This window comes from Mangifera indica, chromosome 1 (genome assembly GCF_011075055.1).
Source record: "Mangifera indica cultivar Alphonso chromosome 1, CATAS_Mindica_2.1, whole genome shotgun sequence".
Classification (NCBI taxonomy): domain Eukaryota; kingdom Viridiplantae; phylum Streptophyta; class Magnoliopsida; order Sapindales; family Anacardiaceae; genus Mangifera; species Mangifera indica.
In genome coordinates, this window is record NC_058137.1 from 29,121,049 (window position 1) to 29,146,317 (window position 25,269).

Here is a 25,269-nt window from a genome sequence, read left to right on the forward strand (position 1 = left end):
AATTTGCACCATCCACTTGATTTGTACTATTGTCATAAAAAAAAGAGGGCAATACTAGGTCATGTCATGTGCTTCATCTTATTATATTTTCCCCATCAAACCAATTAAGAAATTGCTGATGAGACCCACATTGTGTTCTTATGAATTGTTTTTAAGTCAATAAATAAGTGCTTTTCAGGAATTGGGGCTTTTGGGTGCTTTTAAATAAGTGCTTTTGAGTTAGTGCTTTTAAGAAATATGCTTAGAAAAAAAGCTGAAAACTTGGGAACTAGAAAAGGCTTGCAAAATTTTAGGTACAAGTTAAAATGTCAACATTGCCCATTTCCTAAAGAAAATTAAATAAATATTTGAAATGCCCATTTAATTAGAAACTAAAAGTGCCCTTTATTGATTATTGCTTGGTGAGAATTTTAGGGTTTACAACAATTTCCTCCGAATGTTTGATGAAAGTACATATCCACCCAAAAGTTTTGAGTAGTAACAAATACACCAAAAAAAAAAAAAAACATAAAGACTATAACATCCTTTCGTAATTATATATTCCTTTTAGTTTTTATTTCTTTATTTTATATATATATAATATAAAAATAAGTAAATATAAACTGAAAAGAATCTAAAACTTTGTTTAAAAAGATTTTAATATCTTTTATTTTATTATACTTTTCTTTTTCATTTAATTTTATTTACTTTTTATTATATATTTAGGGCATATAGTTTGATAAAGGGTATTATGATAGAGTAATTTTTTTGGGTGCATTGTTACTTGTTGGAACCTTTGGGTGTTTTCTGACTATCCTCAAGTCTTGGGGAGAAAAATGTTATAGTTCCCAAATTTTATATCTTCAAAATCATTTATGTCTTAGAGAGTAACACTACATAGACAAGCAATAGGTATTAACAGATATTATATGATTTTTTAAATTTAAAATTATATAATTATATAATGATTTGTGAATTTATTTGTATTTGTTATTATCCAACCAATTATATATAAATTAATATTATTTTATAATGCATAGGATAGGAGAACTTTTACAAGATGCATCTCAAATTTCACCCAATAAGTTAAAAGGAGTAAAGGTGGGGTTGGAGAAGGGACCATTTTAACTTTATCCTATTATGAATAAATAAATAGATAATAAAAAATAATTTTGATCTTCTATATATATGGTTGGGGTCCTTGTCTCTTCTCTTGATGTAATTCTTGTCTCTTTATTTTTTTTATTTAATTTCAATTTAATTTTCTCTTTATAGGGTTTCTGCAAAATCATGTGAAGTACTTATCAAGCATGCTGGCAAAATTTTCACATAACAGCTTGCAAGATGTTTGTATTGATGAAGCATGATGTAACAAGATAAAAAAATTTTGAATTTGCCCAGGAAAGATACCCTCTAGGGGACCATTTTGATGAAGAGTCTTTGAACATGAATTGCATTTAAGCATATGACTTTGAAATTGCCTTAATTTTATAATAGGATTGTGGGTAGGGCTGTTTTTCTGGTCAAAGTGAAAGAATTTCACCTCAAAGGTTAAAATATCATTAAAGAAGAGTAATGTCAATTTATTAAATTATAATCCTTAAATGATCGTTATTGTTTCAATATTGTATTTGTGTAAAATGTCTCATAAAAGAATTTACATATTTTTGTTGATACGCACAAGTATGATTCTATGATAATTATTACTATTACGGACAATTATTAAAATAACATCTTACCCATTAAATTAATTTAACTAAATTAATGTTTTTTTTTTTTAAACAACGACATCTTGAAGTTTAAATTAGGGATTTTTTGAGTTTGAATTTGATTAAGTTACCCCATCCTATTGGCATATTTAAATGAATCATCAAATAATGCTCTGTGGAGGTAAGCAAGGTCGGATGGTGGGTTAATATTTAATACCAATTAAGAACACTTTAAGTTGGTGTAAAGTTCTCCCTTCCATTATGTTATTTTTTAAAGAAATACTATATATATATAAAGTGGATATTTATAGATATAAACAAATTAACATAATATCATATAAATAAATGATTTAATTATTTATTTTATAATAATAATAATAATAATAATAATAATAATAATAATAATAATAATGCATCAATTCATTTTTATCTGTAATAAAATATTATTGTATCTTTTAATTCTCTACAACAAAGACCAACCGACAACATGACCAGCTTTGCAGTTTAAAATTAAGAATTTAATTAACAATGAATTACAATTACTTGCTTTATAACATATTCCTAACTTTCATGTGCCCTTCACTACTCTATAAGATTCCTTGAAATAAATTTCGATTAATGCTTATTAAATTCAGTAAATCGTACCTAATCTGTCTTCTATATAATTACTAATCAGATCCCAGAAATTAATTGGAATTAAGTATTCTAATTATGAGTAGGGGTGAGTAAATTACCAGTTCGAAACTAGAATGGTCAAGTACTCGATTTTCAACTCCGATTTTGATTGCTTATTTTTTCATAAGGTATTCGAATCCACCAACTCCTAATAATGGGCTACTTTTCACCTTAATTTGTGCACTTATGTGACATAAGAATACTGTGTATTTAGCTGCTTACATGATTGAAGTGATACTGAAACATTGCGATAGAACAAACACATGGCTAGTTCATCAATTGTGACCACAAAAAAATTGATGGACCACCCTAGTTTTTGGCTTATTGAAGAAGATATGATCAATTTGATTAGAAGAAAGAAGAGCTAAAACATTCAATGGTTGTTGTGTCTAGTTGGTTTGATCATTAAGCTATCACTATCTTTGAGATAATCTGTTAATTGGACTTCCTATCCTATCTTGTTAATTGATTATGCCACTAACGAATGTTTTCGGGTTAATTTTGCTAAACTTTGTTTATTTTTGCTGTAGTTATTGGAAAACCCTTATAGTTTGAGAATTATTGTCTGTCTCTTTATAAGTATCATTGACCTTTGTTATTGAAGAGAAAGGGTGAAGTTAAGTTGGGCTAAGTCTAAAAAAGGATTGGTTTAAGCTTGATTCAAATTCAAAAAGTTTAGCTTGAGCCAATGAGATTATTGGAGAATTTGTTGGAAAACATCGAAAAAAAAAAGAAAAAGAGTCATTGAATCTTGAGTTAAGATATAGAGTTAAAGTCTTAACTTAAGATCGGTTCAATGTAGTCTAATCAATTTAGATTGGATCCACCTTTATCTTAATGTAAAGTGAATGATATTTCTCAAAGTATAGTGAGCTTTTGAAAATGTGTACAAACATTGGGGAGGTCAGCAAAATTAACCTAATTACTTTTCATCTAATCTAATCAGTTTCTAGAGCTGCTTAATCATATGAGCTCGGAAAATCTTATTATCTCTTGACTATGACAACTTGAAATTTTGTTTTTGAGTATGACAACCAATATGACCAGAAAAAGTGGCAACAAGATAAGTAAAATCTGTTAAAACTGAGTAAAATAAATGGAAATGTTTTTAGTTGCTTCAAGTACCAACATTTCCCTTTTTGACAGTTAGTCCTGGTAAAAAAAAAAACAGGCAGAAACATTTTCAGAAAACAAAACACATAAATGACACCAGAAACTACACAGTACACCCCCAAAAAAGGCCCCAATGGATAGCTTGATTGTTAATGGTTGGGGCATCCAAGCAAAAAATATAAGTTTGAAACTTGTATGAGATACTTTAAAATCGAATCAAACTATTAATTTATCTAGTGTAATGACTATGAAATTAATTATTAAACCCAGTTATCTCTTATTTGATGTGATTAGTTTAGGATTGACTAACGATGATTTGACTCAAGTAAAATTGTCAATTAAAAAAACACCTCATAAAAAGACCCGTTTGATAATTTACACTAAATTCCAATCTGCATACATTAAAAAATATATAAAAAATAAGGAAGGTGGTCTTTGGATCCAGATCTTCTGCTTTTCTTCTATAAACAAAACATGAGGTTCCCCCTTCTACAATCCCAAAACAGATCACCTGTTTTTCTCTCTGAGCAATGCCTGAAACTCTAAGGCATCTCTTTGTTTCTCCTAATATTACTTCTTTCACTTTGCTTGTTACTATAACTTCTCTTCTGTTTTATTCTTGTTATTCTATTGATGAACAAGGGCGGGCTCTTTTGACATGGAAGAACAGTTTGAACAGCTCTTGGGATGTGTTGGGGACTTGGAATCCTGGGGACACAAGTCCATGCAAATGGTTTGGGATTCATTGCAACTCCAATGGAGAAGTGGTGGAGATAAGCTTGAAAGGACTGGATTTGCAGGGCTCATTACCTTCAAATTTTCAGGCTTTGAAGTCCCTGAAGACACTTAAAATATCATCCAGCAATCTCACAGGGAGGATTCCAGAAGAGCTTGGGGAGTTGGACGAACTTGTTTTCGTTGATCTTAGTGGGAATTCTCTCTCAGGGGAGATTCCAATTGAGATTTGCAGGCTGAGCAAGTTGGAAAGTTTGTATCTTAACTCAAATTTTCTTGACGGTGAGATTCCTTCTGGCATTGGAAACTTGTCAAGTCTTGCTTATTTGACTCTCTATGACAATCAACTCAGTGGGGAGATTCCAAAAAGTATTGGAGCATTGAGCAAGCTGCAAGTGTTCAGAGCAGGAGGGAATCAGAATCTGAAGGGTGAGCTGCCAGAGGAGATTGGAAACTGCACAAGCTTGGTCATGTTAGGTCTTGCAGAAACCAGCATTTCTGGAAGGCTTCCTTCTTCAATTGGAAAGCTGAAAAAGGTTCAAACCATAGCTATTTATACTTCATTACTTTCAGGCCCTATTCCTGAAGAGATTGGAGACTGCAGTGAGTTGCGGAATCTGTACTTGTATCAGAATTCTATATCTGGTCCAATTCCAAGGGGAATTGGGAAGCTCAGCAAGCTTCAAAATTTACTCTTGTGGCATAACAGCTTGGTTGGTGCAATTCCTGAGGAGCTTGGTAGCTGCACAGAGCTGATAGTGTTGGATTTTTCTGAGAATCTTTTGACTGGCAGCATACCAAGAAGCTTTGGGAACCTTTTGCAGCTTCAAGAGCTTCAGTTAAGTGTCAATCAATTGTCTGGTACCATACCTATCGAAATTTCAAATTGGACAGCTCTGACTCATCTGGAAATTGACAACAATGAAATTTCTGGTGAGATTCCTGATGTTATTGGCAGTCTGACGAGCTTGACCCTTTTCTTTGCCTGGCAAAATAATTTGACAGGCAATGTTCCCAAGAGTCTTTCTCAGTGTCAGGAACTTCAGGCTCTAGATCTGTCATACAATAACCTCTTTGGTTCGATGCCAAAAGAGATTTTTGCATTGAGAAATATCACGAAGCTGCTTCTACTTTCCAATGGTTTGTCCGGCTTTATACCTCCAGATATAGGCAACTGCACCACCTTGCGAAGGTTGCGATTGAATGGCAATAAGCTAGCCGGTACTATTCCATCAGAGATTGGAAAATTGAAGAGCTTAGATTTTGTTGACATGAGTGACAACTATCTGGTTGGAGGAATTCCTCCATCAATTGCTGGATGTCAAAACCTGGAGTTTCTTGATCTCCATTCCAATGGGCTCACAGGTTCAGTCCCTGATACACTGCCCACAAGCCTACAGTTTCTGGACCTTTCAGACAACAGGCTTTCTGGTCAGCTAACTCATAGCATTGGCTCACTGTCACAGCTAACCAAACTTCTTCTGGGAAAGAATCAATTTTCTGGAACAATTCCAGGGGAGATTTTGTCTTGCAAGAAGTTAATATTGTTAGATCTTGGAAACAATGGCTTTTCTGGTGAAATTCCCAAGGAACTTGGTCAAATTCCAGCTCTTGAAATGGCTCTCAATCTTAGCTGCAACCAGTTTTCCGGAGAGATCCCATCGGAATTCTCTGGTCTTAGCAAGCTAGGAATACTTGATCTCTCCCACAACAAACTATCTGGGAACTTAGATGTTCTTGCAAGCCTGCAAAACCTTGTGTCCCTCAATGTCTCCTTCAATGATTTCTTGGGTGAATTGCCAAACACCCCGTTTTTCCGAAAACTCCCTCTCAGTGACCTTGCTTCTAACCAAGGTCTGTACATCTCCGGTGGGGTTGTAGCTTCTACAGACAGCTTGAGACATGCAGGCCAAGCCAGATCCGCAATGAGGCTAGCTATGTTAATCCTCATCAGTGGCAGTGCAGTACTTGTGCTACTGGCAATTTATGTGTTAGTCAGAACCAGAATGGCTAGCAAAAGGTTCATGGAAGATGACACTTGGGAGATGACTTTGTATCAGAAGCTTGAGTTTTCCGTTGATGATATTGTCAGAAGCCTAACATCAGCTAATGTGATCGGCACTGGAAGCTCAGGAGTTGTGTATAGAGTCACAATTCCAAATGGGGAAACACTGGCAGTGAAAAAGATGTGGTCATTAGAAGAGTCTGGTGCATTCAGTTCCGAAATTCAGACTCTAGGTTCAATCAGGCATAAGAACATTGTCAGGCTTTTAGGCTGGGGATCAAACAAGAACCTGAAACTGCTCTTCTATGATTACCTCCCCAATGGAAGCTTGAGTTCACTGCTTCATGGAGCAGGAGGCAAAGGAGGAACTGACTGGGATGCTAGATATGATGTTGTTTTAGGTGTGGCACATGCACTTGCATACTTGCATCATGATTGTGTGCCTGCAATTTTACATGGAGATGTTAAAGCAATGAATGTGTTGTTAGGCCATGGCTACCAGCCTTATCTTGCTGACTTTGGTCTCGCTAGAATTGTCAATAGCAATCCTGATGATGACCTTTCTAAACCAAGTCAAAAGCCTCACTTAGCTGGTTCTTATGGTTACATGGCCCCAGGTATTCACTTTACCTTTTTTCACTCCAGATTCTAATTCTAAATCAGCTTTTTCCTGTGTGATTAATCAGTTTCTGTTTGTGGGTTATTTTTTTAACAGAGCATGCATCAATGCAGCCCATCACAGAAAAAAGTGATGTGTACAGTTTTGGTGTGGTTCTTTTGGAGGTTTTAACAGGGAGGCATCCACTGGACCCAACTTTGCCTGGTGGTGCATACTTGGTTCAGTGGGTTAGAGACCATTCAGCAAGCAAAAGAGACCCGGTTGACATTCTTGATCCTAAGCTTAGAGGGAGACCTGACCCTATTATGCATGAGATGCTTCAAACACTGGCTGTTTCTTTTCTCTGCATCAGCACAAGAGCCGATGATCGCCCCATGATGAAGGATGTTGTTGCAATGCTCAAAGAAATTAGACATGTTGAGTCCACAAGGCCAGAAAATGACATTTCAAAAGGCCATTTATCTACTCCTCAGTCCTTGCCTCCAGTTAAACTAGTAGTGTCACAAGGATCTTCTCACTGCTCTTTTGCCTTTTCCGATGAGTCAGTTTAATCATCAGAAAACCCAGCAGAAATATTCTATAGTTAGACCAGTGAAAGGGATTATTACGATTCTAAGTGCAAGACATGAGCTTCTGGTATGAAATTTATATGAGTTTTAAGATGTAATTTTCCCAAGTTTCGTATTAGATTAGGCAACGCAGCATATTATTAACCAATGTAACAAAAATAAGGTATGATTTATCTTGGGAGTAGAGAAGTGGAACTGTTTGGGAAGTATTGAGAGAATGACTGCAGAATTAGCAGAAGGTTAAGCAATGATTGGTAGATTTGTACTTATGTAATTATAATTTATTGCAAAGTTATAAGATTCTCTCTCTTTCTCCTTGTCTGAGCCAGTCAGTGTTAACAGCAAGGCTCACATGGCCCCATGCTCCTCACAGCACATGGCCATGTGGTTTCTGAGAGGTACTTTCCTGGAATGTAAAGAAGCTGCTAAAGAAGAATAATACTTCCCTTGATGTAGAAGAAAGCATGTTGTTCTAATCTTAAGCACATGAGGAGAAAGACCCTTATGCTTGTATTAATTTAATGCTGGTAAATATATAATAAACTATAGATTGCTTCACATTGCAGAGAAATTAAGGTCCCAGTTTGAGTACTACTGCAGGTCCGCTGGTATAATTGTGGCTTACTTGAATAGCAAGAACTGTATATGATGCAATATCAATGTTTTGTCAAGTTGTTGTTGTGAAGTTCTCTTGTCCTTTTCTAAAGAAGTTTTAGTTCAACTACTGTATTAATGGCAGCAACTGTTCAATGGTAAAGAAAATGTGCTCATATTTTCACATTTCTTTTTCTCATGTTGAGACTTCAAAAAGGGTTTTAAAACTGACCAATTGAAGTATTGGATTAACCTCGAATTAAACTGATTGAATCGTATTAAATTGTAATTTAATTGTTGGGCGAGATTGATTTAATCCTAATGTTTGTATCAATATTATTTATTTACTTATTAAAACCCTTTGAAGTTGACTCACCTTGAATAACCTATTCAATTAACAAAATCATATTAACAAAAACATCATTTATTTATTTAGTGAAATTTTTCTTTGAGGATGAAGAGACTTGAACCTCGTTTCTTGATTATTGACATTGATTTTAGAAGATGAGAATCAAATCTTAGTTTCAAACCTATAACTTGACACAAACGTGAGTTTGAAACATTTATTATTCAATATTATTTAATAAATTCATTTAAAAATTTTAATTATCACATTATTACAAAACATTCAACTGACCCAATTGAACCTGAGTGTTGGCCCTTTGAAAGGGTAAAAGCTGATCTAATCAAGTATAAAACATTAAGATTGCAAAAATGAAGCTTCCATTGAAATAGTCATTTACGCTACATGAATAGATGGGGATCTCAACAGTTAGCTAAAAGAAATGGCCGATCTTGTCTTGTCTTGAACTTGAAGCAACGTTGTTACTTGTTACACTTGACGGCACTGCTTCTACGGTTGACTGACAAATTAGGCACAGTTATGGGCTCCGGCAACTTCTCTTTGGGCCATTTTCGAAGCCATTCCTCTGCAGCCGGAGCAAAATGTTTTCCACTGAAAGCATGGGCTCGGCTTGCCAAGTTTTGATTCTTGGTCTCGACTAGATTCGGCAATCGGATCCTTGACACCAAGGCCTGGGCTAACCACGAAATATATTTACACCCGATTCACACCTGGTCATCACTATATAGTATTTAAGGGGAGAAAAATGTGATGATTTCATCACGTGTTTGGATGGAAGGAAAGAGAGGAAAACATGAGAAAATACATCATGCCTTCCTTCCACCTTATGGTGGAATTTACACTAATTCATTATTTAAAAGCTTAATGATATTTTCACCTCCCCACTACTACAAACTTTATCATCTTCATCATCCAAAAACAAACAATAAAAAATAAAGAATATCAATACCTAAAAAGACCATTCAAAAAGATACCAATGAAAATCTGTAAGCGCTGAACATTTTGCAATATAAAGTGTTTGTGTATCAAAAGACAATTCCAGTTCCTCATCTAATGCAGTCAATATTTTACATCTCCAACTATATGTTAAAAATTTTACAGCCAACCCCTGAATGAAGATTCGATTTGATTAATAATGAAAAACATTCCCTTTGTGCTTGTGGGAACAGGGAAATGGATTCAACTTTTAAATACAGGCCCCTGGAAAAATTAATTTTGCGCTGTTCTTTCATATTCCGAAACAAATCGCCTCTTCTCATCTTTAAGCAATGCCTGAAATTGTAAGGAATAGCTTGTTTTCTCCGAATATCTTCTTCTTCACCTTGTTTCTCTTAGTTATGTCTCTTCTCCTCTCTCATAGCTATTCTGTCGATGAACAAGGCCAAGTTCTTTTAACCTGGAAGAATAGTTTAAAATGTCCCACAGATGCTTTGCAATCCTGGAATCCTGAGGAGTTGAGTCCATGTAAATGGTTTGGGATCCATTGCAACCCCAGTGGAGAAGTGGTGAATATAAGCCTGAACGCAGTAAAATTGGAAGGTCCGCTGCCTTCAAATTTTCAATCTCTCAAGTCCTTGAGGACCCTTAACATCTCATCATGCAGTCTCACTGGCACGATTCCGAAAGAACTTGGAGAATATCGTGAGCTCACTTCCATTGATCTCAGTTACAATTTTTTGTCAGGAGAAATCCCTTCAGAAATATGCAGTCTAAAAAGACTGCATAGTTTATATCTCAACACGAACTTTCTTGAAGGTGAAATTCCTTCTGGCGTTGGAAACTTGTCAAGTCTTTCTATTCTGTCACTCCATAGCAATCAACTCAGTGGGAAAATTCCAAAAACTATTGGAGAATTGAGCAAGCTACAATTGTTCAGAGCAGGTGGGAATTATCTAGAGGGCGAGCTACCAGAGGAGATAACAAACTGCACCAATTTAGTTGGGTTGGGCTTGTCTGATACCAAAATTTCTGGAAGTCTTCCCTCCTCAATTGGAAAGCTGAAAAGACTTCAAGCATTATTCATTTATGGAGCACAACTGGCAGGTCATACCCCCAGAGAGATTGGAAACTGCACAGAGCTGACATACTTGGATCTCTCATCAAATCTTTTAAATGGCAAAATACCAAAAAGTTTTGGAAAACTTGTGAAGCTTCAAGATTTGAGATTATGGAACAACAGTTTAGTGGGTACAATTCCAAATGATCTTGGAGATTGCATAGAGTTGATATATTTGAATATCTCTTCCAATAATCTAACAGGCAACATACCAAGAAGTTTTGGAAGACTTGCGAAACTTAAAGAATTAAGATTATGGGGCAACGATTTAGTGGGTTCAATTCCAAATGATCTAGGAAACTGCATAGAATTGACTTATTTGACTATCTCAGATAATCTTCTAACGGGCACCATACCAAGAAGTTTTGGAAAACTTTTGAAACTTCAAGAATTAAGATTATGGAGCAATAGTCTAGTGGGTCCAATTCCAGAAGATCTTGGAAACTGCACAGAGTTGATACTCCTGAGTATCTCAATAAATTTTCTAACCGGCAACATACCAAAAAGTTTTGGAAAACTTGTGAAGCTTCAAGAACTAAGATTATGGAGAAACAATTTAGTGGGTCCAATTCCAGATGATCTTGGAAATTGCACAGAACTGACATACATTGCTCTATCAAATAATTTTCTAATTGGCAGCATACCAAGAATTTTGGGAGAACTTGTGAAACTTCAACAATTAAGATTATGGAACAACAGTCTAGTGGGTCCAATTCCAAAAGATCTTGGAAACTGTACTGAGTTGACATACATTGATCTCTCATTCAATTTCCTAACTGGCAGCATACCAAGAAGTTTTGGAAAACTTCTTGAACTTGAAGAGCTTTACTTAAGTTTCAATCAGTTGTCAAGTGTAATACCTTCTGAACTTGCAAACTGCACAGAACTCACCCATCTGTTCTTAGACCATAATAATTTTTCGGGTGAGCTTCTTGTTGACCCATTGGCAACCTAACAGGCTTTGATCCTGTTTTATAGTCTTTGTTCAGTATCAACAACTTTTATGTTAGCCTGTATAGCCAATATATGGGGACATGGTGGCAGAGTCATTATTATTTTAGGAAAAAAATTCAGTTATATTAGTAATTGATTCATTTATGCATGTCCAATAAACTTGATCTCTGGTCTTTGAACAAAAATTACTCTTCCGATGCTATTCCGGTTTGTACATTGACAATCTAAAAGGCTTAATCTTACATACATTGCTGGGCACAATAAACAAATAGACAACATTCTAGAGTCTCTCTCCATGTGGGCTACTTTGGATTTTAAAATGTTGGAGAGTAAATCACTTGGGCACCATAAGTTAAAGAAACCATTGAGATTTTATTATTATTTTCATTGACTAACCTTTCAGCCATTTCAGCGTGCTCCATTGCTAATGGCTATAGATCATCATTACATCTAGGACACGTGATCCGAGCCAAGTTAAGTTTAGAGCCAGCTCGTGCTTAGCTTGAATCAATAATGCCTAGCTCCTTGACACTTCTTCCTCCTTTAATGTCTGGCCATAATTCTTATATTGCTTATTAAAGATGTGAATGCAAAGGCCTTTGTGCCGCAAGAATGGCTTTTTCATAGTGATATTTACACCTCTCCACTACCAGAAACTTTATCATCTTCATCATTTAAAAACAGACAAAAAAATATAAAAGTATCGATACCTAAATGACATTAAAAAAGATAACAATTAAAATGGGTAACAAGTGATGTTTAACATCTTGGTCCAATAATCTAGATATTGTCCACTTTGGATATACAAGCCATCAAGGTTTGTTTTTAGACTTTGCAAGCTAAAATATGAGACTAGTTTTATTTTAACAATCCTAATGATCTAATATCTCTCCTGAATACTGCAAATATAAGATTTACTTAAGAGTGTTACATGATAATAATGGTGAACATTTTGTGATATTAAATGGCCAATCAAAAGAGACTTCCAATTCATCAAATATAAGGAATAATTTGTGCTTTGCATTTTTCACAGTGCCAACTGTAATGAAATGCCTGTTTTCTCCAGATATCTTCTTCTTCACCTTGTTTGTCTCAGTTATATTAGATCTCTTCTCTTCTCTCATACCTATTCTATTGATGAACAAGGCCAAGCTCTTTTAACATGAAAGAATAGCTTAAAATTCTCCACAGATGCTTTGAAAACCTGGAATCCAGTCCATATAAACGGTTTGGGATTCATTGCAACTAAAATGAAAAAGTGGTGAGTATAAGCCTTAATGCATAGAATTGGAAGGTCCACTGCCTTCAAATTTTCAATCTCTCAAAGTTCTTGAAGACCTTTAACATCTCATCATGTAGTCTCACTGGCACAATTCCAAAAGAACTTGGAGAATATTGTCAGCTCATTTCCATTGATCTCAATACCAATTTAAAAACCTATGTGACAACCTTCCTTGATAGTTGAAGAGTTTATAGAGTATTTAATCATTCATCTCTTGTTATTCTCAAGCAATGTGGATATCTATACACACCCCAACATCCCTTTTATTTCATATTTTCGTTACCACAAAGAAATATGATGGCTTAATTGATTGAAAAGTTTATATCTCAACACAAACCTTCTGAAAGGCAAAATTCCTTCTGAATAACTATAAGATTTATAGAGAAAGACTAAGGTAACAGGCAATATTCAGAGTCAGCTACCTGTGAATTATAAAGAAAAAGTCAGTTAAAAATGATCAATTATATGAATTTTTGAGACAGATGAAGGAGAAAGAAACATGTACATAATCATAGTAACTTGAAACATAGGAGATGTATCTAATTCTTTTATTTACCTTCAGTCTTCTTGGAATGCAAAAAAGTAAATTGCCATGCTGATAAATGGATGCTGCAAAGAAATATTTAGAATTGAATTCTGTAAGATCTGGTTGATCTTAGAATTTCAATCATCACAAGATTTTCTTCAAATTTTAAAGGGATCTTGTAAAATATGACAACAATAGAATGAGAAAGAAGTTATGACAATAAAAATTGTAGGATTATTTAATCTTATTGATAAGTTGGGAGCTCACTAATTATTCAGTCAATTTTCTATTACCATTTTTTAGTAATGTAAAATACTGATATAGGATGATAGTTTGACCATATATATAGGGTCTCCACCCTCCCCTACTCCCTACAAGAAGGGGATTTCTCGACATAACTGGGGATGGAGACAAAGACAAATTCAATCTCTGTAAATAGGAACGGGCCCATCCACACCCCATCCTTTGCTTATCACTATGATAGTACTTAAATAGAAGAAAACATCTTGATTTCATATATTTGATGGAAGGTAAGAGAGGAAAACGTGAGATTTCCTTTTAACTTATGGTGGAATTTACACTAATTCATTATTAAAATGGTTAATGATATATGCACCTTCTCACTACCACCGACTTTATCATCTTCATCATTCAAAAACAAACAATAAAAAATAAAAAATATCAGTACTTTAAAAGACCATTCAAAAGATACCACTGAAAATCTGTACTGCCGAACATTTTTTAATATGAAGTGGCTGTGTCGATCAGAAGACAATTCCAGTTCCTTATCTGGTAGAGTCAATGTTTTACACCTCCAACTATACATAAAAAAATTTACAGTCAAACCTTGAATGAAGATTTCCTTTGATTAATAATGAAAAACATTCCCTTTGTGCTTGTGGGAACATGGAATTGGAATTAGCTTTTAAATACTGGCCCCTGGAAAAATTAAATTTGTGCAACTCTTTCAGAATTACAACCACAGATCACCTCTTCTCATCGTTTAGCAATGCCTGAAACTGTAATGAATAGCTTGTTTTCTCCGAATATCTTCTCCTTCACTTTGTTTCTCTCGGTTAACTCTCTTCTCTTCTCTTATAGCTATTCTGTTGACGAACAAGGCCAAGCTCTCTTAACCTGGAAGAACAGTTTAAAATGCCCCGCAGATGCTTTGAAAACCTGGAGTCCTGCAGACTCGATTCCATGCAAATGGTTTGGGATCCATTGCAACTTGAATGGAGACGTGGTGAATATAAGCCTGAGTGCAGTAGAATTGGAAGGTCCAGTGCCTTCAAATTTTCAATCTCTCAAGTCCTTGAAGACCCTTAAGATCTCATCCTGCAGTCTCACTGGCACGATTCCCAAAGAACTTGGAGAATATCGCAAGCTTGTCTCCGTTGATCTCAGTTACAATTTTCTGTCAGGAAATATCCCATCAGAAATATGCAATCTAAAAAGACTGCAAAGTTTATATCTCAACACGAACTTTCTTAAAGGCGAAATTCCTTCTGGCATTGGAGACTTGTCAAGTCTTTCACTTCTGTCACTCCACAGCAATCAACTCAGTGGGAAAATTCCGAACACTATCGGAGAATTGAGCAAGTTACAATTGTTCCGAGCAGGTGGAAATCATCTAGAGGGTGAGCTACCAGAGGAGATAACAAACTGCAGCAATTTAGTTGGATTGGGCTTAGCTGATACCAATATATCTGGAAGTCTTCCTTCCTCAATTGGGAAGCTGAAAAGACTTCAAGCATTATTCATTTATAGAGCACAACTGTCAGGTCATATCCCTGAAGAGATTGGAAACTGCACAGAGCTGACATACCTGGATCTCTCATTGAATCTTCTTTCTGGTAGCATACCAAGAAGTTTTGGAAAACTTGTGAAGCTTCAAGATTTGAGATTATGGAACAACAGTTTAGTGGGTCCAATTCCAGATGATCTTGGAAATTGCAGAGAGTTGAAATACTTGAATTTCTCATCCAATAATCTAACAGACAACATACCAAGAAGTTTTGGAAGACTTGTGAAGCTTACAGAATTAAGATTATGGAACAACAATTTAATGGGTTCGATTCCGATTGATCTTGGAAACTGCACAGAGTTGACATACTTGAGTATCTCATCCAATAATCTAAATGGCTGGATACCAAGAAGCTTGGGAAAACTTATCAAACTTAAAGAACTAAGATTGTGGAGCAACAACTTAGTGGGTTCAATTCCAGATGATCTTGGAAACTGCACAGAATTGACATTTTTGAGTATCTCAAATAATCTTCTAACGGGCACCATACCAAGAAGTTTTGGAAAACTTGTGATGCTTCAAGAATTAAGATTATGGAACAACAGTTTAGTGGGTCCAATTCCAGAAGATCTTGGAAACTGCACTCAGTTGACATATTTGAGTATCACATCAAATAATGTAACTGGTAGCATACCAAGAAGTTTTGGAAAACTTGTGAAGCTTCAGGAACTAAGATTATGGAACAATAGTATAGTGGGTTCAATTCCAGACGATCTTGGAAATTGCACAGAGTTGGTATTCCTTGCTCTATCAGATAATTTTTTAATTGGCAGCATACCAAGAAGTTTTGGAAAACTTATAAAGCTTAAAGAATTAAGATTATGGAGCAACAACTTAGTGGGTGCAATTCCAAGTGATATTGGAAATTGCACGGAGTTGACATACATTGATCTCTCATTCAATTTTCTAACCAGCAAAATACCCATAAGTTTCGGAAAACTTGTGAAGCTTCAACAGCTTTACTTAAGTTTCAATCAGTTGTCAAGTGTAATACCTTCTGCACTTGTAAACTGTACAGAACTCACCCATCTGTTCGTAGGCAACAATAAATTTTTGGGTGAGCTTCCAGGTGATCCATTGGCAATCTAACAAGCTTTGGTCCTGTTTTAGAGTCTTTCTTTAGTATCAACAACTTCTATGTTAGCCTGTATACCCAAAATATGATGACATGGTGGCAAAGTCATTGTTATTTTAGGAAAAAAAATCAGTTATACTATTAATTGACAAGTCCAGGAAACCTGATCTCTGTTTTTTAAACAGCAATTGCGTGTATGGAACAATAAGTTGATATTCAATGCCAACTTCATTGCAAAATAAATTAAATTCTGCTGAAATGTATTCTTTTCTATTATCAGACCTTAACAATTGAATCTTGCAGCCACTTTGATTTTCTACCATTTTCTTAAACTTTCAAAATACACCAATACTTCGGACTTGAATTTCAAGAAAAAAATCCAATACATTCTTGTGAAATCATCAATGAAAAGAATGTAGTAAAGGCTACCTTGTAATGATGGTGTTCTTTGTGGTCCTGCAACATCTGTGTGAATAAGTTGTAGCTTATAAGAAGCTCTCCAAGTTAACTTGGGAAATGGTAGCATGTTTTGTTTACCAAATTGACAAGCAATACAATTTGGTAGATGATTGTCAAGCTTTGGTAGACCTCTTGTCATGTCATTCTTCTGTAATTTCAGCATCCTTTGAAGGTGACAATGGCCAAACCTCTTGTGCCAAATTTTCGTGTTGCTGACTTTATTGAAATAAGCTATTTACTCCTCCATTGGTTTATATGAGAAGCTTTTACCTCTCATTTTAACCCTTAAAATTTCTTTTCCAATTGCTTCAAAAATGAGACAATGAAGATCTTCAAAAGATACTTTAAATCCTTTTTCCAACAGCTGGCCAACACTTAGTAAATTTTGATTAATGTCAGGTACGTAAAGAACATCAAAAATTGTTTTTGTACTTGAGCTAGTTGTAATTGCAATAGTTCCAATCCCTTTTGCAGGAAGATAGCCACCATTGCCTATTCTAACCCTCATAGCTTTTGAAAGCTTCAACTCCTTGATGAGAGTTTTATCCAAAGTCATATGGTTTGTGCAACCACTATCAATTAACCAGTTTTTAGAAGAAATTGCAGTTGAAAAACATGTTGTGACAAACATTTGGTCTTCTTCGTCTTGATCAGCTACATGGGCTTCTCCTTGCTTCTGAACATTGCTTTTGCAAATCACAGCTTCATGTCATAGCTGATTGCATTTGTTACACTTCGCATCTGGTCTCCACCAACATCCGAAAGGTGGATGCCTTTTTTTCTTACAATATTGACAAGGAGGATAATTTCTGTTTGAGCCTCCATCATTGCCTCTGTTGTTGTTATTTGTAGAGTTCTCAACACTTGAAGTTTGACCTTCCTTATGGTTCTTTTTCTTGTTATTTGTTGTGGTATCTTGGTGCTTGGCTAACATAGCACCTTCGACAAAATCATTTTGCCTCACAAGTCTTCTTTGCTCTTGAGCCTGCAAAGCATTCAAAACTTCTACCAAAGTGATCTTGGATAGATCCTTTGTGTTTTCCAATGAGGTTATTGAAGCTTCATAATTTTCTAGAACGGTTACAAGAATTTTTTTGACAATCTTAGAATCAGGAAATTCAGTACCAAATAACCTTACCTTGTTAGCTATGCTGAGCAATCTATCAAAGTATTCTTTGATTGTCTCTGATTCTTTCATTTTTTGCAGCTTAAATTCTCTTATTAGGTTTAGCACCTTCATGCCCTTTATTCTGTCATCTCTTTCAAATTCTTTCTTTAGAAAATCCCAGATTTCTTTTATTGTTTTGAGAGACATAATTCACGAGAATACGATTGTTGAAATAACAGCAAACAAACAAGCTTTGGCCTTTGATTTTCTGCTCTTCTTTCCTTGTGATTCTTGATTTGAGCCATGATGTGAATATTCGGCAGTGGAGGAACTACATAATCTTCTTCCACAACTTCCCAAAGATCTAGAGCTTCTAGGTAAGCTTCCATTCGAACAGCCCACATGTTGTAATTTTCCTCATCAAAGACTGGAGGTGCCAATGCAGAAAAGGTTGAGTCTCCTTCTATGTTTGACATTTTTGTGTTTATGAGTAGTGTTTGATGGTCCTAACACTCACAGATCCCTCAAGAAATAAAGCTTTGATACCAATTGTTGGTTTTAGAAGAAGAACAAAAAAAATGAATGAAGATGAATAGAGCTGACGTAGTAGAGAAAACACCAAAAAAAATTAATATGTTTCAGTTGAGATATATTTTTTATTCAACTATCAGCTCATATATATAGCTAATTTACAAACTGAAAATTGGTGAAGTTTACGAAAATAAAGCAAGTCAGCTTGGTCATGATCCTGAAAATCGTAGCACATCTAACAAATTCCTTTAGAACACGAATACAATTGACTAGGCAAGTTTATTTAAATATCTGGAGCAAAAAATTAAAAAAAAACAAAAGTCACATGCATTCCATAAAACAAATATTTAACAGAAATTGTCTACATTTTGTTATTATTTTCATTGACTAACCTATTGGCCATTTCAATATGATCCAATGGTGATGGGCTATGGATCATTATTACATCAACGACATGGTCAAACAAAACAAGGGGTGGATTCAATATGAGCTGAGTCAAGTTTGGGGCCAGTTTGAACTTAGATTGAATACATAATGTGTAGCTCATTGACACTTTTTACTCCTGTAACATCTTGCCAGAATTCTTATATTGCTTACTAAAGTTGTGAATGCAAAGGCCTTTGTGCCACAAAATTGGCTTTCTCACACCATTATTTGAAAGGTTAATGGTATTTACACCTTCCCACTACCAAAAACTTTATCATCTTCATCATTAAAAAGGGAAGAAGAAAAATAAGTATCAATACCTAAATGATATTAGAAAAAGATAACAATGAAAATGGGTAACAAGCGATATGTAACATCCTGGTTTAATAACCCGTGTATTGTGCACTTTGGAAACACAAGCCATCACAGTGGATGAAATACCAACAGAGATAGGAAACTGCACCAACTTTGTTTGGTTGGACTTGTCTTAAACCAAACTTTCCGCAAGTATTCCTTCATCCATTGGAATGCTGAAAAGAATTCAGAAACTAATCATTTATAAAGCACAACTTTCAGGTCATATCCCAAAAGAGATTGGAAATTGCAGCCAGCTGCAGAGCCTGTACTTGTTTATGAATTCAATCTCTGGTATAATTCCAAACCAAATTGGAAGTTGCAAAGAGCTCATATTTATGAATATCTCACAGAATCTTCTATCTGGCAATTTACCAAGAAGTTTTGGAAAACTTATATAGATTGAAGATATATGATTTTGGAGTAATGGCTTTGGAGGAAAATTCCAGATGATTTTGGAAACTGCACAGAGTTGACAAATTTCGATGTCTCAATGAATTTTTTAACCGGAAACATGCCTAGAGGCTTTGCAAAACTCATAAAGCTTAAAGATCTAAGATTATGGAACAACAGTTCAGTGGGCGCAATTCCAGATTGTCTTGGAAATTGCACAAACCTGACATTCTTGGATCTCTCATTGAATTGTCTAACTAGCAGTGTACCAAGAAGTTTGGAAAACTTGTGAAGCTTCAACATGTAAGTTCCAATTCCAGATGATCTTGGAAATTGCACAAAATTGACACACTTGAGTATGGCAAATAATCTTCTAATTGGTAGCACACCAAGAAGTTTTGGAAAACTAATGAAGCTTTAAGATCTAATATGATGGAACAACGGCTTAGTGAGTCCAATTCCGGATGATTTTGGAAATTGCATAGAGCTGACAAGCTTGAGTATGTCAATAAATCTTCTATCTGCCAGCATGACAAGAATTTTCAGGAAACTTGTGAAGCTTCAAATAGTAAAATTATGGAAGAATGGTTTAGTGGGTGCAATTCTAGATGATACTGCAAATTGCACAAAGCTAACACAATTAGATTTCTCACTCGATTTTCTAACTGATAGCATACCAATAAGCTTTGGAAAACTTGTGAAGCTTTAATAATTAAGAATATGGAACAACAATTTTGTGGGCACAATTCCAGATGATATTGGAAATTGCACAAAGTTGACACACTTACATCTCTCATTCAATAATCTAACTGGTAGCATACCAAGAAGTTTTGAAAAACTTTTGAAGCTTCAAGAATTAAGCTTTCAGAACAACAACTTAGTGGGTGCAATTCCAGGTTATATTGGAAACTCCACAAACCTTACATACTTGAATCTCTTGATTAATTTTCCGACTGGAAACATACCACCAAGTTATGGAAAACTTGTCAAGCTTCAAGAGCTTTACTTAAATTTCAATCTCTTGTCGGGTGTATTACCTCTTGAGCTTGCAAACTGCACAAAGCTCACCCATCTGTTTTTAGGCAACAATAACTTTTCTGGTGAGCTTCCTGTTGATCCATTGGCAATCTAACAAGCTTTGAAACTGTATTTACTGTCAGGCAAAATATATAAGCTAAAAGAGGATTCTAAAAACTGTCTGACGGTAACATACTTGACCTAATAGATTGTGTATTCCATCTTAGATTACTATAGTATATGTATTTGCAGGTTTTATGTAATTGAAAGGTTATTGGGATATTAATTATGCATTGAATTTCTTGGTCTTTTTGTATAAAGGATATCTGATCATATGTAAGATTAATTAAGGGATTGTAAATAAGAGCACGGTGGTTCATTTTAATCTATATGAAGAATTTAATATATAATTACTGAGACAGTTCAAGACAGCAACATGCCAATAACTTTTGCAAACTTGTGAAGCATCATCTCCTTTACTCAAACTTAAATCAGTTATCAGGTATAATAAGTGTTCAAATTGCAAATGTAACAAAGTTGACCCATATGTTCTTAGGAAACAATAAATTTTCGGGTTAACTTCTTTTTGATCTATTGGCAATCTATAAAGCTTTGATCTAGTATTTACTGTCGAGCACAATAAGCTTTCTTCAGTGTCAACAAGTTCTGATTTTTAAAATCTAGTAATCTCTTTGTCCCCATATGTTAGGCTGTATATCCAAAATAAGATGATATGATTGCAAATTAAGTTATTGTTATTATAGGTAAAACATTAGTTATTGTTAGTAGGGATATGGATTGATAGGATAAAGATGTTTGATGCTACAGTTACAACATTAGAGAATGTTAAACGTGTCAGAATTGAAGGAGAATTTGATTTATTTGGGGAAGCTAGAGAAGACATTACATGGTTTTTTAGTAGCTTCACAAGTGGGATTCTAAAGGTTTTACTATGGGTTATGACAGTGATGAAAGGGAAGCGAATTGAGAACAAGTTGTACTAACTTATATAGGCAGTACAATTGTAGGAAATAAATTTGTATTTTCTTCTTCCAAATCTAGCTAGGATACCGTTGTTGGAAAGGATTATGCAGTGTCTTTCTACAAATACTGCATATATGGAAAACAAAATTAGTTTCAATTCAAGGTTCCTCACAAGCGAGCATGGGAGTATTAGAGTAAATTCACACAAATACTAGCAAAAAGTGGAGCCAGATACTTTTTGCTGAATATTGAGAACTTTCCAAGGAAAGTTTGAATGTATTTCATGAGATAAATCAAAGGTGTTCTGTAACATCTCTGATCCCATATTCCCACCCACTGTCAAGATATTGTCCACTTTGAATACATAATCCATCATGATTTTGCTTTTGTGTTTGCAACCCAAAAACACATTTTTATAGTTTAAGGAGCCCACAGACTATTTAACCAGTTAAATCCTCTTACCCCTAACCGATGTGGATACATAGATAGAGTATAGACAAACTAAACACCTCTTTTTTTGTTTTGTTGATGTGGGATTTGCCTAAGGGTATCACATACACCCCCCTTTGGAACTCAATATCCTCGTTGAGGTTTGCCCCACAATTATTCAAGAGGACGTGCGGAGTCGCTCTGATACCATTGGTAACATCTCTAGTCCAATTGCTTGATGCACTGTTAAGATATTATTCACTCTAGACACAGAGTCTAGCATGATTTTGTTTCTGGGCTTTTCAACCTAAAACACATCTTGACAGTTTATGGAGCTCACAGATTATTTAATTAGTCAAATCCTTATACTCCTAACCAATGTGGGATACACAAACAAAGTACAGACAAATCTAATATCTCTCTCTCGTGTTTTGCCGATGTGAGATGTGTGATACTTTTAGGTAAATCCCACATTAGTGAAGTAGGAGAAAGATGTTAGGTTTGTCTGTATTTTGTTTGTGTATCCCACATCGGTTAGAGATAAGAGAATTTGACTGATTAAATAATCTATGAGCTTCTTAAACTATCAAAATGAGTTTTGGGTTGCAAAGCCTAAAAGCAAAACTATAATAAACTTTGTGTCCAGAGTGGACAATATCTTGACAATGAGTCAGACTATTAGACCAAAAGTGTTACAAATGGTATTAGAGTGATTCTGCGTGTTCTCTTGAATGATGATGGAGCAAACCTCAGCGAGGACGCTAAGTCCCTAAGTGGGGTGTACGTGATACCCTTAAATAAATCTCACATCGGCAAAACATGAGAGAGATTTTGGGTTTGTTTGTACTCTATCTGTGTATCCCACATTGGTTAGGGGTGAAAGATTTGATTGGTTAAATAGTCTGTGAACTCTTTAAACTGTCAAGATGCGTTTTGGATTGCAAAACCTAGAAACAAAACTATGTTAGGCTTTGTATTCAGAGTAGACAATATCTTGACAGTGAGCTGGACTATTAGACCAAAGATGTTACATGTTCTCTAGGTTTAAGGAATAAAAAGTCAAAGTTGAGAAGTACAATGATAAGAGTGTTAAATATCTTAGATCTGAAAACTATGGAGTTGTCTGAGAGAACATCGCCTAGTTAGACTCCACAACAAGATGAGGTGACAAAAAGGATGAACATGACCTTGTTAGAGAGAGCCAGATCTATCTGAATTCAGATTACAGATGAAATTACATAAGCATTTTTGGGCTGAGTCAATACAACATGTTTTATAGTCAACTTCAATGAAATTAGAGAGAAAATCTACATTTTGGCCAGGTAAAGAAATATGAATTATTCTATGCTCCGAGTATTTGATTACCTGACTTTGTTATCCTAAGGCTTTGATTCTTAACTTCCCTCAAATTGGACATCCTGGAGAACCCGGGCCTAAACTGTCCAATTAAAGTATAGTGGGACCTAATATTAAATTTGTTATGGACTCTGGTGATTGTGGTATTCTGTCACACGTTTCAAGATTTTGCCCCATAATACCTGGCAGGGTGCTTAAATTACTGACTCTGTTAGCAAATGAAATATGAGTCTCTTTCTGATTGAGAGACATAGTCATTTCATATTACAGATTCTTCAACTTTTCACTGTTATTTGTGACCCCATCATTGAAGTATCCATACTTAACTTTTTATTGTCTTTTTTCCATCAATAAAGATGATAAGTTTTCCGTAATGGGTGGTGTAAATGTCGTCACCGTCATAAAAAATGAATTCAAATAAGCTAAACAATGTAATTTCCAACGTAAATGATGGTGTGAAAAAGACTAAATGTGAATGGCTGGATGGCCCCACCGACTATAAATAAATTTCTTTGTGGAACACCAGAATGTTAGAGAATTAAGGTTCTTTGTGTCATTTTACATAATATCAGTCAAAATAGTAGGTGTGTTTTGGTAAAAAAGCTTGATGATCCTTAATATCAAGATTTTTGTTGATTTTTTGTTGAACAATTGAATCTTTCTGATGCAATATATTGCTATTGGATGTATGTATAACTCACTGACAGTTACAAAAAAAAGAATGAAGTCTATCAGCTTGTGTTTCCTCTTTCTTTCTTTTTCTGTTTTTCCTCTGCATTCCATAAGCTTCACTGATTCTGATTAATTTTCTTGATCCCTTCGAGTTTTATTAAAATCTTGTTTAATTCCTGCTACAATATCACAGAAGAACTCACAATTCCAAAACAAATCGCCTCTTCTCATCTCTAAGCAATGCCTGGAACTATAATGGACAGCCTGTTTTTATCTAAATATCTTCTCCTTCACCTTGTTTCTCTCAGTTATCTCTCTTCTCTTCTCTAATAGCTATTCGGTTGATGAACGAGGCCAAGCTCTTTTAACCTGGAAGAATAGTTTAAAATTCCCCACTGATGCTTTGAAATCCTGGAATCCTGCTGACTCCAGCCCATGTAAATGGTTTGGGATCCACTGCAACTTGAATGGAGAAGTGTTAAATATAAGTCTAAACGCAGTAGAATTGGAAGGTCCGGTGCCTTCAAATTTTCAATCTCTCAAGTCCTTGAAGACCCTTAACATCTCATCATGCAGTCTCACCGGCGGGATTCCTAAAGAAATTGGAGAATATGGAGAGCTCAATTCCATTGATCTCAGTTACAATTCTCAACACCAACTTTCTTAAAGGCGAAATTCCTTATGGCATTGGAAACTTGTCAAGTCTTTCATTTTTGTTACTCCACAGCAATCAACTCAGTGGGACACTTCCAACACTATTGGAGAATTGAGCAAGCTACATTTGTTCAGAGCAGGTGGGAATTATCTGGAGGGTGAGTTACCAGAGGAGACAACAAACTACACCAATTTAGTTGGGTTGGGCTTGTCCGATACCAGTATTTCGGGAAGTCTTCCTTCGTCAATTGGAATGCTGAAAAGATTTCAAGCATTATTCATTTATGGATCACAACTGTCAGGTCATATCCCAGGAGAGATCACAAACTGCAGAGCTAACATATCTAGATCTCTCATTGAATCTTTTAATTGGCAGCATACCAAGAAGTCTAGGAAAACTTGTGAAGCTTCAAGATTTGAGATTATGGAACAACAGATTAGTGGGTCCAATTCCAGGTTATAGTGGAAACTCCACAAAGCTTACATACTTGGATCTCTCATTTAATTTTCTAACTAGAAACATGCCTCCAAGTTGTGGAAAACTTGTCAATCTTCACGAGCTTTACTTAAATTTCAATCGTTTATTTGGTGTGTTACCTTTTGAACTTGGAAACCGCACAAAACTCACCTATCTGTCCTCAAAAAGCAATAACTTTTCCGGTGAGCTTCCTGTTGTTCCATTGGCAATCTAACAAGCTTTGGTATTATATTTACTGTCAGGCAAAATAAACTAAAAGAGGATTCTAAAAACTGTTTAACAGTAACATACTTGGCCCAATATATTGTGTATTCCATCTAAGATTAATATAGTTTATGTATTTTGC

General features: G+C 35.1%; 3 protein-coding genes across 3 annotated transcripts; all 3 read left to right on the top strand.

Annotated features, from left to right (window-relative positions):
* The first annotated feature begins 3,935 nt into the window (after positions 1-3,935).
* LOC123214398 (leucine-rich repeat receptor-like serine/threonine-protein kinase RGI4) lies at positions 3,936-8,184 on the top strand. Its single transcript, XM_044634142.1, has 2 exons — positions 3,936-6,833; positions 6,932-8,184. The coding sequence occupies exons 1-2, from the start codon at positions 4,007-4,009 to the stop codon at positions 7,384-7,386; spliced, it is 3,282 nt and encodes a 1,093-aa protein (XP_044490077.1). The 5' UTR covers positions 3,936-4,006; the 3' UTR covers positions 7,387-8,184.
* Positions 8,185-9,581: 1,397 nt separating this feature from the next.
* On the top strand, positions 9,582-11,373 carry LOC123199196 (leucine-rich repeat receptor-like serine/threonine-protein kinase RGI4). The gene is made up of 2 exons (XM_044614127.1): positions 9,582-10,117; positions 10,244-11,373. Exons 1-2 carry the CDS (start codon positions 9,631-9,633, stop codon positions 11,371-11,373), a joined length of 1,617 nt encoding a protein of 538 aa, XP_044470062.1. The 5' UTR covers positions 9,582-9,630.
* Positions 11,374-14,189: 2,816 nt separating this feature from the next.
* LOC123199260 (leucine-rich repeat receptor-like serine/threonine-protein kinase RGI4) lies at positions 14,190-16,076 on the top strand. Its single transcript, XM_044614200.1, has one exon. It carries the CDS (start codon positions 14,190-14,192, stop codon positions 16,074-16,076), a length of 1,887 nt encoding a protein of 628 aa, XP_044470135.1.
* Positions 16,077-25,269: the final 9,193 nt, after the last annotated feature.

What these genes read in the sequence shown, in the direction of transcription:
- LOC123214398 (XM_044634142.1), top strand. Translation starts at nt 4,007, where the DNA reads ATGCCTGAAACTCTAAGGCATCTCTTTGTTTCTCCTAATATTACTTCT. An exon ending in TTATGGTTACATGGCCCCAG is followed by an intron (nt 6,834 to 6,931) that starts GTATTCACTTTA and finishes TTTTTTTAACAG; the next exon opens with AGCATGCATCAATGCAGCCC.
- LOC123199196 (XM_044614127.1), top strand. Translation starts at nt 9,631, where the DNA reads ATGCCTGAAATTGTAAGGAATAGCTTGTTTTCTCCGAATATCTTCTTC. An exon ending in CAACACGAACTTTCTTGAAG is followed by an intron (nt 10,118 to 10,243) that starts GTGAAATTCCTT and finishes TGTTCAGAGCAG; the next exon opens with GTGGGAATTATCTAGAGGGC.
- LOC123199260 (XM_044614200.1), top strand. Translation starts at nt 14,190, where the DNA reads ATGCCTGAAACTGTAATGAATAGCTTGTTTTCTCCGAATATCTTCTCC.